Source organism: Castor canadensis, chromosome 6, assembly GCF_047511655.1.
Source record: "Castor canadensis chromosome 6, mCasCan1.hap1v2, whole genome shotgun sequence".
Taxonomy (NCBI): Eukaryota; Metazoa; Chordata; class Mammalia; order Rodentia; family Castoridae; genus Castor; species Castor canadensis.
The window spans coordinates 102,540,415-102,553,917 of NC_133391.1; the positions used below are offsets into that span (position 1 = coordinate 102,540,415).

The following is a 13,503-nucleotide window of genomic DNA, read 5'->3' on the forward strand; positions in this document are numbered from 1 at the left end:
TGAGTAATATCAAAGTTTAAGAAGAATCGCATTTCATAAATAAAATTTTAACCTGAATTTTTACTATAATACTAATGAACTTGGTAGAATAGGTATTAGAAATATGAATAATAACCAGGTTTCTGGCTTATAAATAACTGTTATGCTTGTATACTTCTCAGTCTCACTTGGAAATTTCATGCCGTATAAAATGAAGGTGAGCATAAAAGGTTGAACCTACCTCGGAATAAAGTCAGACTGACTGGAGACGTAGGCCAGTTCATACAAATGTGAGTGTGTTGCTCCTGCTAAGGCAATTAAATTCATGCTTGAATTAAGAGACTTTACTGTAACAGAAGCGGCATCATGAGCAGAAGGTGCTTCCAGAACAAAAGAGAATTGATTCAGCTCTGAATTCCAGCGGTAAAGAGCAGATACTTCTTGGCCAATCAGAAGTATATGGACTGCCACAAGAAAGAAAGAAAGGCAGCAAAAGTGAAATACGAACTGTCACCACACACACACCCGCTCTACTGGCTCCAGCGCAAAATCTTTCCAACTCTCAAAGTTCCATTTCAACTTCTAAAGTAAGTAAATATAACCCAATTTCTGAAATAACTAAGCATAAATAATGATTGTGAGTACTGTGGAATGATCAGTCCAGCTTGACAGTGTCCCTATATCCATTTAAGAAAAAAGAAATCACAGGCTGACAAAACCCAAATGGATTTTGGACTCTTTTGTATCCATCTCAATATTCATTTGAAAGTAATTTTTTTCAAAGTGAAACCTACACCTAATCTCATCACTACATATTTCACTTTTTGTGTTTCTCATCTAGTCACCATCCACATGAATTTCTAATTGACAGTTGTATACAGTTCTTATCAACAATCTTATATTCATAGTATTATGCAGTATTATTTTATTACCTAGTATTCAATTTTATAATCTTAATGAGAAAATAATAATCCATAGGACTGATATTTAGTATATATTTAGTAATTTTCTTACCATTTTTTTTGGCATTTAATTTTCAATTCTAAGTTAGAGACCGAATTTGTCCCATTATTTTCACCTGACAAATTATTCAAGGTAGTTAATTGTCCAAAAATCGTATCTATGACTCTTGGGGTACATTTCTTACAATGTTTTTTGAAATGTTTTCAAGAAATCATGTCCTTAATTTTTTTTTATTGAAAGAGAAAATAACGTTTATTAGAAAGGGGTACACTTTCAAGAAACTGAAATTCTCTTGAGTGAAAACAAGAAGGACCTCATTCATCCATTTCTATTGAGACATTTTTCTTGCTGTTACTGTCATGTCCTTAATTTAAAGAGAGGTATGTATAGAAATTGGGAAGGAAGAGGGTCAAACTTATTATATAATAATAACAAATAATCTTCAGACGTAAAACTGGGGGGAAATGAGAAGTCATAGAGAAACATGCACAAATTTCAGTGCTCAGAGAAACATAACGGTATCAAATAAGACTGACTAGGTATTAGAATAACACACTGGTTACACTGGGAAACCCCATATCCTTCCTCTTACGTATCAAGAACAACTGATCACATTTATGTATAGCAATTTATTTAAATACAATTGTAGTTTATTAAATGTTGTACGAAAGTAAAAATCACCAAGAAAGGTGTTAATAATGCATTCAAACTGTTAAATGGCCATATATTTTACAAAACGCTTTGCAAAACTGGAAACCTTCAGAAAATAACAAACTCAGATGGATTTCAACATCTCTCAAGTTTAGGTGACCTACAGTCTCAATCAAGTTCATAAACTAAAGTGATATGAACACCATTGATTATGAGTCTTGACCTTTAGTGATATATCCTATTTACTTCTTCTAAATCTGATTGGTGTAAGTAGAAAGCAAATTAATAAACATTCACAGTAAAAAACATGTGGGGGGACTCAAATCTGCCTACAGATGCTCCTCTACTTACAATGGGATCGCATCCTGATAAACCCATCATAACTTGAAAATCTCATAAGGCCAAATGGATTTGATACTTTTAACTTACTGAACATCACAGCTTACTATCATGCTTACTAATGTAAGTATTTAGAACACTTACATTAGCCTACAGTAGACAAACCCATCTAATACAAAGCCCATTTTATAATTAAGTGTTGAATATCTCATGTGATTTACTAAATATACTACACTACAGAGCACAGTCTTTGGTTTGCCCTTGTGATAGTATGGCTGCCTGGGAGCTACATTCACTGCTGCTATCCAGCATTGCAATGGAGTGTTATACTGCATATCACTAGCCCAGGAAAGATTAAACATCAAAATTCAAAGTACAGCTTTTACATATGTATCACTGTCATGCTGTTATAAAGTTAAAAATTGAAAAATCCTAAGTTAATTATCATAAATTGGGGACCATTTGTGCATTGTACATGTATGCAGAAGATAATTTCTCCATGTGAAATTACATTATACAAAGAATTTATAAGGAAATATATTTAAATCTCTACTCTGGGGAATGAAATTTTAAAAGGAGAATTTCCTTCCATTTGGCAAAACTATAAAATCTAACAAACAAACCTAAAGTGTCTCAAAGGAAGACAACTGGATAGGATAATTTGAGGAGTACAAATAAAGAGAAGTTCCAAGACTCAATGCTACAAAGTTAGTAAGCATTCCTAACATTTATAGATCTAGAGACATAAGAATGACAGGAAGAGGCAGTGTGGCCTGCTAGGCTGCATGAGAAGGTGGCATCACCAGGAGAGAACCTAGTTCCAGAGCAGGAGATGAAGGGAAGAGTCTGGGATACAGTGGATCTGTTCACAGGCCATTATGGAAGCATTTTGGGAGTTGGAGGAAGGGAGAGTTGGAAATTTTGTCTTGAGATTATATGGTCTACATGTACAGACCATGTAAGAATGACTCTCTCTCCTCAGGTATTCTAAACTTCTCTTAAGATTAACCAGGGATGAAAAGACAGATGATTTAACCCAGACGATTAACAAAGGTGATGATGTCCAGAGGAGGCAGTTTTGGTGAAATTGAGAGCCTGGGGAAGAAGGAGGGAGGGATAAGGGTCTTTCTACCAGCATGAGGTTTGAATGAGGTAATAAAGTACTGGAACAGGATCTGGGACATAATAAACATTCAACAAGTATTAGTTATAGATTTCCGTATTTTCTGACCCCTCTGCCCATGTATACTCTCTATCACCTGCCCTTTAAAAAGTGGAGTTCAGCGCTGGCAGAGTGGCTCAGGGGGTAGAATGCCTGCTTAGCAAGCACAAGGTCCTGAGTTTAACCACCAGCATCACACACACACACAAAAAAGTGGAATTCAACAGGGTCAGTTTGATACCCCTTCTCTCACACTGCATAGTCTTCTTTTTGATAATTCTATCTCTGCCTGTAATGAAATTACCCTCTGCACTTAGGAACTTTCAATGTAGATCTACAAGTAAGGACATTCTTCTAAGCTCCAGCCAGTAATATTTACTCAAAACCATCAAATGTATCATATCCTACTCCACAACATCTGGTCTCCCTGCCACAGTGATGAGAACTACAGCATCATGTATTCATTTCTTGCAAAAATGAAGGCTCGTCCTTGAAATCCTTTCTCTCTCCTACACCCATATCTAATTGATCATCAACCCCAGCAAATTTTGAGAGACATCTGCTGTTTCAATCTACTTTGACTTTCCACCTGCATCACCTACCACTTTCCAAACTCCACCATCCACTAACTCTATCATGAGCTCCAGGGTGTTTCCAGACATCTTCTCTTATAAGCTTGTAAGTTTTTCTACCATGGCATACAAAAGCTTCCTTTTCTCTCTCTCTCTTCTCCTCTTTCCTTACTTTTATACCTCTCCCCATCTCCTCATCACCTTCTTATAAAAGGCACTGTACATTTAGGATAAAGACCATTTTCCTGTAAGTGACTGTCAGATTTATCTGATTGATCTTTGGTTATATCCAATACTCTGGCTCCATCATTACCTTCATTGGCCTCTTCCTGGTCCTTCCTGAAGAAGCATATACTTACTCCCACCACCTGACCTGACCTACTGCATATGTTATTCCTTTGCCCAGAGCCCATCTCACACCCAACTCTTTGCCTCATTAACCTATAGTTCTCAATTAAATGATTCTTTCTTAAGAAAGTTTTCTGGATATCTGTTAGAACAAATCAAGTCTTCTGAGTTTTGTGTTGTGACAGTAGATTATTCCAATTTTTCCATGACAGTTTATCTGTTTATAGCTAGAAACTTAATTGTGTCATGCATAATGTCTATCCTACTATATGTTACATTTTCTCAGGATTAGGGACTATATGTGATTTAGCTTATCCTTTTTCCTCAGGGTCTACCCTTTTGGCACATGACTGGCATGTAAAAATATCTTAACTAAGACAGGAGAGAAGGGAGAAGAGGAAGATAAGTTTATATGTCTTTGCAGTTTTTGTCATATTAATTCTTCTTCTTCCACTTAAAGAAATCAGTCACCACTCAATAATCTCCAGGAAGACATTAACCAGAAAAAATACATGATTTCACAATCATGGTGCTAATATTTTTAATAAAATATTTACACATTCAAAATAAGAAAGATCTTGAGTATTATCTGATAAATTTCAACTTTCAGGGACCTATAATCAGTCATTCTAAATAATTACCTCTAACAATTTCATACTTCTACAACTTCAAGTCACAGAAATAAGAGACAGAAAGAGACCTCACAATGGGTTCCTTAATAAAATCTCTGGCAGAATTTTCTACAAATTCTTTTAGTTTTGCCTAGTAAAAGTCTTTAAAGGGAAACCTGTAACTTTAATTAATAGCCCATAAAGGCAGCACATTTCTTTAAATGCATTCATTAGACAACTATTTTGAATAATACTCATAATTCAAGTAGATGAAGTTAGACCACTTGAAAACTTGAGGTATAAAAGAAGTAAAAGTTTAAACCACACAAAATTGAAGGACAAGTAGACACAAACTAAACAAATGTATGATAAAAGATATACAATTTATTCAGTAAAACAGTTGCTGAATAAAAGAAAAAGTGAAGAATGTGTATCATGGCCTGCATCATGTGTGGATGATACAAAGAAACTAGTTACATAGGGAATGAGAGAGCAGAGGCAGGCACAGGACTCTGAAAAGCCATGAGTTAGTCCAGGTGGGAAGTGGTGGTGTCTGGGATAATGTGATCTGAACTCAGGACTGAAGATGAAGGAGTAAGAAACTGGAAACAATGTAAATGAGATTAAAAATGGAACCAAATGCAAGGTAAAGAAAATACTTTGATTCCTGGTCAGTGATTGAGGAGTATAAGGTGATAATGCCTAAAGATCACAATGTCTAATGGAGAAAGCAGCAGTTGGAACACTGCAGGAAAAAATTGCAAATATAGATGCCTGTATTTCTGCTAATTCCTCCAGTCTTTTCAACATCATTTGCTTTGTACATTCTAACTTTTCTGAGTCCACCTATCCCCATGCATCAACGTCTCTGAAATCTAAGCCTCTGACTGATTTCCTCCGGATTCGGTTCCACATCTTTAACCACCTCAAATGTCTCCACCTCATCTTAAACTAAAGACACCCCAAGGTCATGGCTGCCTGCTAATGGCATTTCCCTATCTAGTCTACTCTCCTCCAATCGCCAAAATAACTTTGCTCCCCACATTTGAATGTCCACGCAGTTCTGATGAACATGCATTTCTAAGTTCTCAGACTCACAATAATCTCCATTTTTAACTTCACTCCCCTGCTCAGTCTTCTTCAACTATTACCTCGGCATTGCTAGTTATTTCATCCATAATATTTTTTATACACCAAAGCAGGATGGAGTTGTAAAGCAGGGCTTTGATTATCACTTGCCTTTGAAATGTCTAAGGAATTCTCTACCGCAGTAGTGCTCAGGGTGTGGTCCATATGTCCTAAGAGTCCATGAGTCTGTTTTAGAGAATCTGTGAGGTCAGAACTGTTTTCAGAGCAGTACTAGGATGCTGTTTATCTACTTCACTGTGAATCTTTCCTGAGTGTCAAATTTCCCAGAGCACATGAGACTGATCCTATTGCAATGGATTTGAATGAAGATGCAGGCTTGAGAATTCAGATGTAGAAAAGCAAATACTGTCTGATCTCACTTATATAGGTTGAGTAACCCTTATCTGAAATGGAAAACACCAGAAGTGTTTCAGATTTCAGATTATATAATATACATGGTTGATGATGATACCCAAACATATACATAAAATTCATTTATATTTCATATGCATATTGTACATACAAGCTAAAGGTAATTTTAAAAAATAAACAGTATTTTTAATAATTTGGGGGGGTTTTTTTGAGCTCCCTGTATATTCTGGTTATCAGTCCTTTGATGTATAGCTAGCAAATATTTTCTTCCACTCTGTGGGTGGTCTCTTCAATTTAGAGACCATTTCTTTTTTTGTGCAGAAGCTTTTTAGATGAGGATGTGGGGAAAAAGGAACCCTCATACACTGCTGGTGGGAATGTAAGCTAGTACAACCACTCTGGAAAACAATATGGAGGCTTCTTAACAAACTAAACATAGATCTGCCATATAATCCAGCAATCCCACTTCTAGGAATATACCCAAAAGAATGCACCTCAGGTTACTCCATAGGCATCTGCACACCCATGTTTATTGCGGCACTATTCACAATAGCCAAGTTATGGAAACAGCCAAGATGCCCCACTAATGATGAATGGATTAAGGAAATGTGGTATTTATACACAATGAATTTTACTCAGCCATGAAGAAGAATAAAATCTTGTCATTTGCAACTAAACGGATGGAACTGGGGAACATCATCTTAAGTGAAGTAAGCCAGGCTCAGAAGGCCAAAAATCATATGCTTTCCCTCATATGCAGACTTTAGACCTAAAACAAATGCAGTAATATTATTGGACATGGGTCATATGCTAAGGGGAGAACACATACAGGAGGACTAGGGAAAGGTAGGAAACCCAAAACTTGAAAGTGTTTGATGTGCCCACTGTAGAGTAGCTAATACAGTAACCTTAAAATGACAGAGGTCACTAAGGGAAGCTGACTGGGAAGTAGTGAAGAAATCTAGTAGAGATAAATCAATCTGGATTATAACACATGAAAGTAATGCTAGGAATCTCTCTGTATAGCTATCCTTATCTCAAACTAGCAAAAACTCCATGCCTTTCATATTATTGCTTATATTTTCTCTTCAACAAAATTGGAGAAGAGGGCAGAACAGGTTCTGACTGGAAGCAATGGGAGTGAGGGGGAGTGGGAGAGGACAGGGGGCAGTGGGGAGAAATGGCCCAAACAACGTATGCATATATGAATAAATGAATAAACAGAAAAATAATTTTGTGCTTAAAATAAAGTTTCATGGCGTGTAACTTTTTATTTCTGTTATAGCATCAAACTTTTGGAGCATTTCAGATTTCAGATTTTCATACTAGGGGTGGTGAACTTGCATGAGGAATCTAAAATAAGTTGAACTCAAACAGCAAATAGAACAGTGGTTGTCAGGAGTTGGGGATGACCAGAATGGAAGGATGTTGGTCAAAGGGTACAAACTTTCAGTTATGGATAAGTTACAGTAACTGTAATTAACAGTAATTCAGTGAAAACTTGGAATTTTCTAAGAAGGGGAAATGTGAAGTTAGATCAATCAACTTGATGGGACAATGATTTCATAACATCTATGTATATCAATACATCACATGTATGCTTTATTTTTATATGTTTTTTAATATGAAATATTCATTATATGGGGGATTCATAGTGACAATTCCAATTAGACTTATACTGTACATTATTTACATTGCCCTCATTATCGCTCCCCCTCAGCCCCCTCCCCACTCCACTTAAAGCAATTGCAAAAGGTTATTTAGTTCTGTTTCATATATCATTTGTAGTCCATCAACCATATACCATCACTTTAATCTCCTTCCTTCACCACCTCCCTTTCCACTAGTACCCCACACACACATACTCTGTTTATTTTTCAGTCCTGATTTTCACTATTAATATTTGAGTTGATGTTCAAAGGGGAGTCTCAATGTATGTCCTCTGTGGGTGAGCTTTACTTGGTCTGTACAATCTCTTGGAATACTCTCCCTTACCCCTTTACCTCCCTACACTTGTTTTTCAATAGTTTTCTATACCCATCCTTATATCCTCTACCTTTACATTTATGGTATGCAATATTGCTGATGCTCTATCATTCTCATTTCCTTTTCCTCTTTCCCCAAGTTCCATAGAGTAATTCCACTATTACAGACATGTTCTACATTTGAGTTTATTGATCATGGTTGCTTTTGTATATATGTTTATCTTTGGATCTATCTTCCATATATGAGGGAAAACATGCATCTTTTGTGTTTCTGATCCTAGCTAACTTCACTTAGCATGATTCCCTCCAATTACATCCATTTACCTTAATACCATATCTCATTATTCCTTGAGGCTGAGTAATACAGCATTGTGTATATGTACCGCAATTTCATGACCCATTCATAGTTGTAGGGCATCTGGGCTGTTTCCAGAGTTTGGCTAATGTGAATAGTGCTGCGATGAACATTGGTGTACAGGTGTCTCTACTGTATCCTGTCTTAAATTCTTTTGAGTAGATGCACAGGAGTGGTACCACTGTATCATATGGCAGTTATATCTCTAGTTTTATGAGGAATCACCATAGTGCTTTCCATAGTGATTATACTAACTTGCATTCTCACTAGCAGTGTATAAGGGTTCCTGTTTTGTCACATCTCCACCAGAATTTGTTGTTATTACACTTGATTATGGCTACTTTAACTGAGGTGAAATGAAATCTAAGTATTGTTTTGGTTTGCATCTCTTTTATATCCAAGGAAGTTGAACACTTCATATATTTACTGGCCATTTGTACCTCTTCCTTTGAGAATTCCCTGTTTAATTCATGTGCCCATTTCTTCATTGGGGTGTTGATTCTTTGGAGGATTTTTTTTTTTGAGTTGCCTGTAGATTCTGGGTATTAGTCCCTTATTGGATGGGTAGCTGGCAAAGATTTTCTCCCAGTCTGTGTACTGTCAATTCAGTGTGGTGATTATTTCCTTTGCTGTGCAGAAGCTCTTTAGTTTGATGCAGTCTCATTTGTTCATTGTTTCTCTTAGATGCTGAGCCTTTGGAGTTCTGTTTAGGAAGTTGTACCCTATACCTGTCTGTTCCAGTGTATTTCCTACTGCTTTTCAGAGTTGTTTCAGGCCTTATATCAAGGTCTTTGATTAACTTTGAGTTGATTTTGGTACAAGGTGAAAGACAGGAACCTAGTTTCAGCCTTTGGCATATGGATATCCGGTTACCAGCAGCATTTCTTGAAGAGGCTGTCTTTTCGCCTTCATGTGTTTTGGGCTCCTTTGTCAAAGATCAGTTGTCTACAGATGCGCAGGTTTATGTCTGGATCTTCTACTCTGATTGACTGGTCTTCCTGTCTGTTTTTGTGCCAATACCATGCTGTTTTTATTGTTATGGCTCTTTAGCATAGTTTGAAGTCAGGTATTGTGATGCCTCCTGCATTGGACTTTTTTCTCAGAACTGCTTTGGCTATTCAAGGTCTTTTGTGTTTCCATAGTTCATGATTGATTTTTCTTTTTCTGTGCAGAATGTCATTGGAATTTTCATAGGGATTGCACTGAACATGTAGATTGCTTTTGGTAGTACAGCCATTTTTACAATGTTAATTCTACTGGTCCACAAGCATGGAATTTCTTTCCACCTTCTGATGTCTTCTTTGATTTCTTTCTTCAGTGGTTTATAGTTTTCATTAAGAAGGCCTTTGGTTTCTTTCATTAAATTTATCCCAAAATACTTTATTGTTTTTGAGGGTATTGTAAATGGGATTGTTCCTCTGATTTCTTTCTCAGTCTGTGCACTGTTGGTATGTAGAAAAGCTACTGATTTCTGTATGTTAATTTTGTATCCTGCTACTTTGTCAAAAGGGTTTATAATTTCTAGTAGTTTTTTTATAGAGTTTTTGGGGTCTGTTAGGTATAGGATCATGTCATCTGCAAATAAGGATAGTTTGACTTCTTCCTTCACTATTTGAATCCTTTTCATTTCTTGATCTTGTCTTATTGCTCTGACTAGGAATTCCAAAACTATATTGAATAGGATTGGGGAAAGTAGACAGCCTTGTCTCATTCCTAACTTTAAGGGGAACAATTTCAGTAGTTCTCCATTTAATAAGATATTGGCTCTCATTTTGTCATTGAGGAACATTCCTTCTATTCCTAGTTTCTTCAAAGCTTTTATCATGAAAAGGTGTTGGATTTTGTTAAAGGCTTTTTCTGCATCCGTTGAGAGGATCATGAGGTTTTTGTCCTCTTCTGTTTATGTGCTGTATTACATTTATGGAGTTATATATGTTGAACCATCCTTGCATTCGCAGAATGAAACTGATTTGGTCATACTGTATGATCTTTTTGATGTGTTGTTGAATTCTGTTTGCCAGTATTTTGTTGATAATCTTTGCATCAATATTCATTAAAGATATTGGTCTATAGTTTAAACTTTTCTGGTTATGTCTTTGTTTGGTTTTGAAAAAACTGTAGTACTGGCTTCATAGAATGAGTTTGGTAGTATTTCTTCCATTTCTATTTCCTGGAAAAGTTTGAGAAGTATTGGTGTTAGTTCTTTAAAGTTTTAGTAAAATTCAGCTGTGAATCCAGCAGGTCCTGGGCACTTCTATGTAGGGAGATTCTTTATTACTGCTTCAATTTCATTGTAAGTAATAGGAGTGTTTAGGTGGTTAATATCTTCTTGGTTGAATTTTGGTTGGTTATATCCATCTAGGAATTTATGCAATTCCACAAAAAAGTCTAGATTTTCCACTCCACTTGAATATAAGTTTTCACAGTACTCTCTAATGATTCTCTAGATTTTGTTGTTATTTGTTAGCTATGTCCCATTTTTCATCTCTGATTTTATTATTTTGGCTCTTCTCCATCCTCCACTTTGTCATGTTAGCTAAGGGTTTGTCAATCTTGTTAATCTTTTCAAAGAACCAAATTTTTTTCATTGATTCTTTGTATGGTTTGTTTGATTTTGATCTCATTTATCTCAGCCCTGATCTTTATTAATTATCTCCATCTTTTGGTTTTGGGTTTGGTTTGTTCTTGTTTTTCTTGGAGCTTAAGGTGCATTGTTATATTATTTGAGGGATCTCTGCTTTTTGAATGTAGGCACTTGCACCTATAAACTTTCCCCTTAGCATGGCCTTTGCTGTGTCCCACAGATTCTGGTAGGTTGTATTTTCATTTTCATTCAATTCCAGGAACTTTTTGACTTCTTCCCTTATTACTTCAGTCACCCGTTGGTTTTTCTTCAGTGTCGTGTTCAGTTTCTATGTGTTTGAGTATTTCCTGGGGTTTCTTCTGTTGTTGACATCTAGATTTGTTCCATTGTGGTCCTGGTTGCAGGGGTGCAGGGGGTTATTTCAATTTTCTTGAATTTGTTGAGACTTGCTTTGTGTCCTAAAATATGATCGATTTTGGAGAAAAGTTCCATGAGCTGCAGAAAAGAATGTGTATTGCCTAGTTGTTGGGTGGAATATTCTGTCGATATCAGCCATGTCTATTTGGTCTAATGTGTGGAGTAGCTCTGAAGTTCCTTTACTAATCTTTTGTCTGTATGACCTATCTATTGGTGACAGTGGGGTATTCAGGTCTCCTAGTATCACTGTGATAGTGTCTATCTGTGCTCTTAGGGCCATTAGAATTTTTTTAATGTGGTTGGGTGCCCCTGTGTTTGGTGCAAACATGTTTAGGATTGATATTTCCATTTGATGAATTGTTCCTTTCATTAATATGAAGTGACCTTCATTGTCTCTTCTCATTGATTTTAGTATGAAGACTAATTTGTCAGATATGAGTATAGCTACTCCTGCCTTTTTATGGGGTCCATTTGGTTGGGAAATATTTTACCGGCCTTTCACTCTAAGCCAATATTTATTTTTTTTCAGTGAGATTTGTTTCTTTTAAGCAACATACGATTGGGGCTTATTTTTTAACCCAGTTTGCTAGTCTATGTCTTTTGATTGGGGCATTGAGGCCATTTACATCCAGTGTTAATATTGAGAGGTGCTGTTGTTTCCAGTCATTCTTGTTTCCCTGTTGTTTAGTTTTACTTATTCCTTGTTTAATTGTCTCCTTGCTCAAAAGGGTTTATTCTTTCTTGAGTCTTCCTGTTTCACTCTAGTTTCTTCTTCTATATGTAAAAGTCCTTTAAGTATCTTCTGAGTGCTGGCTTAGTGGTCACAAGTTACATTAGCTATTCCTTGTTGTAGAAGGTTTTAATTTCTCCTTCAATTAGGAAGGATAGCTTTGTTGGGTACATTAGTCTAGGTTGACAGTTGCTTTCTTTCAGGGCCTGAATTATGTCTTTCTATGATCTTGCATTTAGAGTTTGAGTTGAGAAATCTGCTGTTATTCTAATGGGTTTGCCTTTATATGTGACTTTTCTCTTTTACAGCTTTTAGAGTTCTTTCTTTGTTCTGTGTGCTGAGTGTTTTGATTATGATGTGTCTGGGGGTGTTTCTTGTCCTGTCAGTTTGGGGTTCTATAGGCTTCCTGAACCTGGTGACTCTCTCTTTCTCAAGGTTAGGGAAGTTTTTTGTTATTATTCTATTAAATAGGTCATCAGTGCCTTTAGCTTGTGTCTCCTCTCCTTCTTCAATACCCATGATTCATAGATTTGTTCTTTTCATGGTGTCCCAGATATCCTGCATTTTCCATTTGTACTTTCTTAGCATTCTTTCATGACCTTTTACTGTTTGGTCTAATTCCTCTACTTTGTCTTCTATTCCTGATATTCTATTTTCAACTTGCTCCACTCTGTTCACCAAGCTTTGATTGTGGTATTTATTTGAGATATTGTGTTGTTTATTTCAGACTGATTATTTTTCAGGGTTTCCATATCTTTATTGATTTCTTCTTTTATATGCTGGATAGTCTTCTTAATTTCATCCATCTGTTTGTATTCTCTTTGAGCTCATTTAATTATTTACTCATGTTGTCTTTGATGTCAAATACTAACTTCTGTGTTTCTTCTTTGAGGTTGTTAATCATTTTTACTATTTTTCAATTCATTATTTCATAGCTCTTCCTCTACACAGGTGGTTCAATCCTCAGAGGTAGAATTGGCTTTTGATGGAGAGTGGGTTGTCTTGCTGTTTCATTCTGCACAGAGATTCATGCATCTGGAGTTGTTTTGGGTTAAGCTCTTAATCCCTTGTGCCCCTGGAGTGGGGTTTTGTGGGTTTTTTCTCTCCTGGTGCTCTCACAGTATTCCTCAGAGAGGGGTACGCTGGATATTGTACCCTTGCAGGGTTCTTGTTGTGGTGCCAATTACCTCTTTTTTCTCCTCAGCAAGGGGGCTGGAGTTCTTGCTCTTTGATGGGGGTGCAAGAGCTCTCCTGCAGTCACACTGGGGAATATTGGGTCTCTGTGCACTGTGGGGGCACAAGACTTC

General features: G+C 36.5%; 1 protein-coding gene across 5 annotated transcripts in view; it reads right to left on the bottom strand.

Moving 5' to 3' along the window:
- Adgrv1 (adhesion G protein-coupled receptor V1) overlaps positions 1-13,503 on the bottom strand; it is a 609,243-nt gene that overhangs the window by 434,479 nt on the left and 161,261 nt on the right. For all 5 annotated transcript variants that reach the window (XM_074077095.1, XM_074077094.1, XM_074077093.1 and 2 more), the window contains one exon: positions 221-443. In XM_074077095.1, the coding sequence (XP_073933196.1) occupies positions 221-443 (223 nt within the window). The remainder of the gene's footprint in view (positions 1-220; positions 444-13,503) is intronic.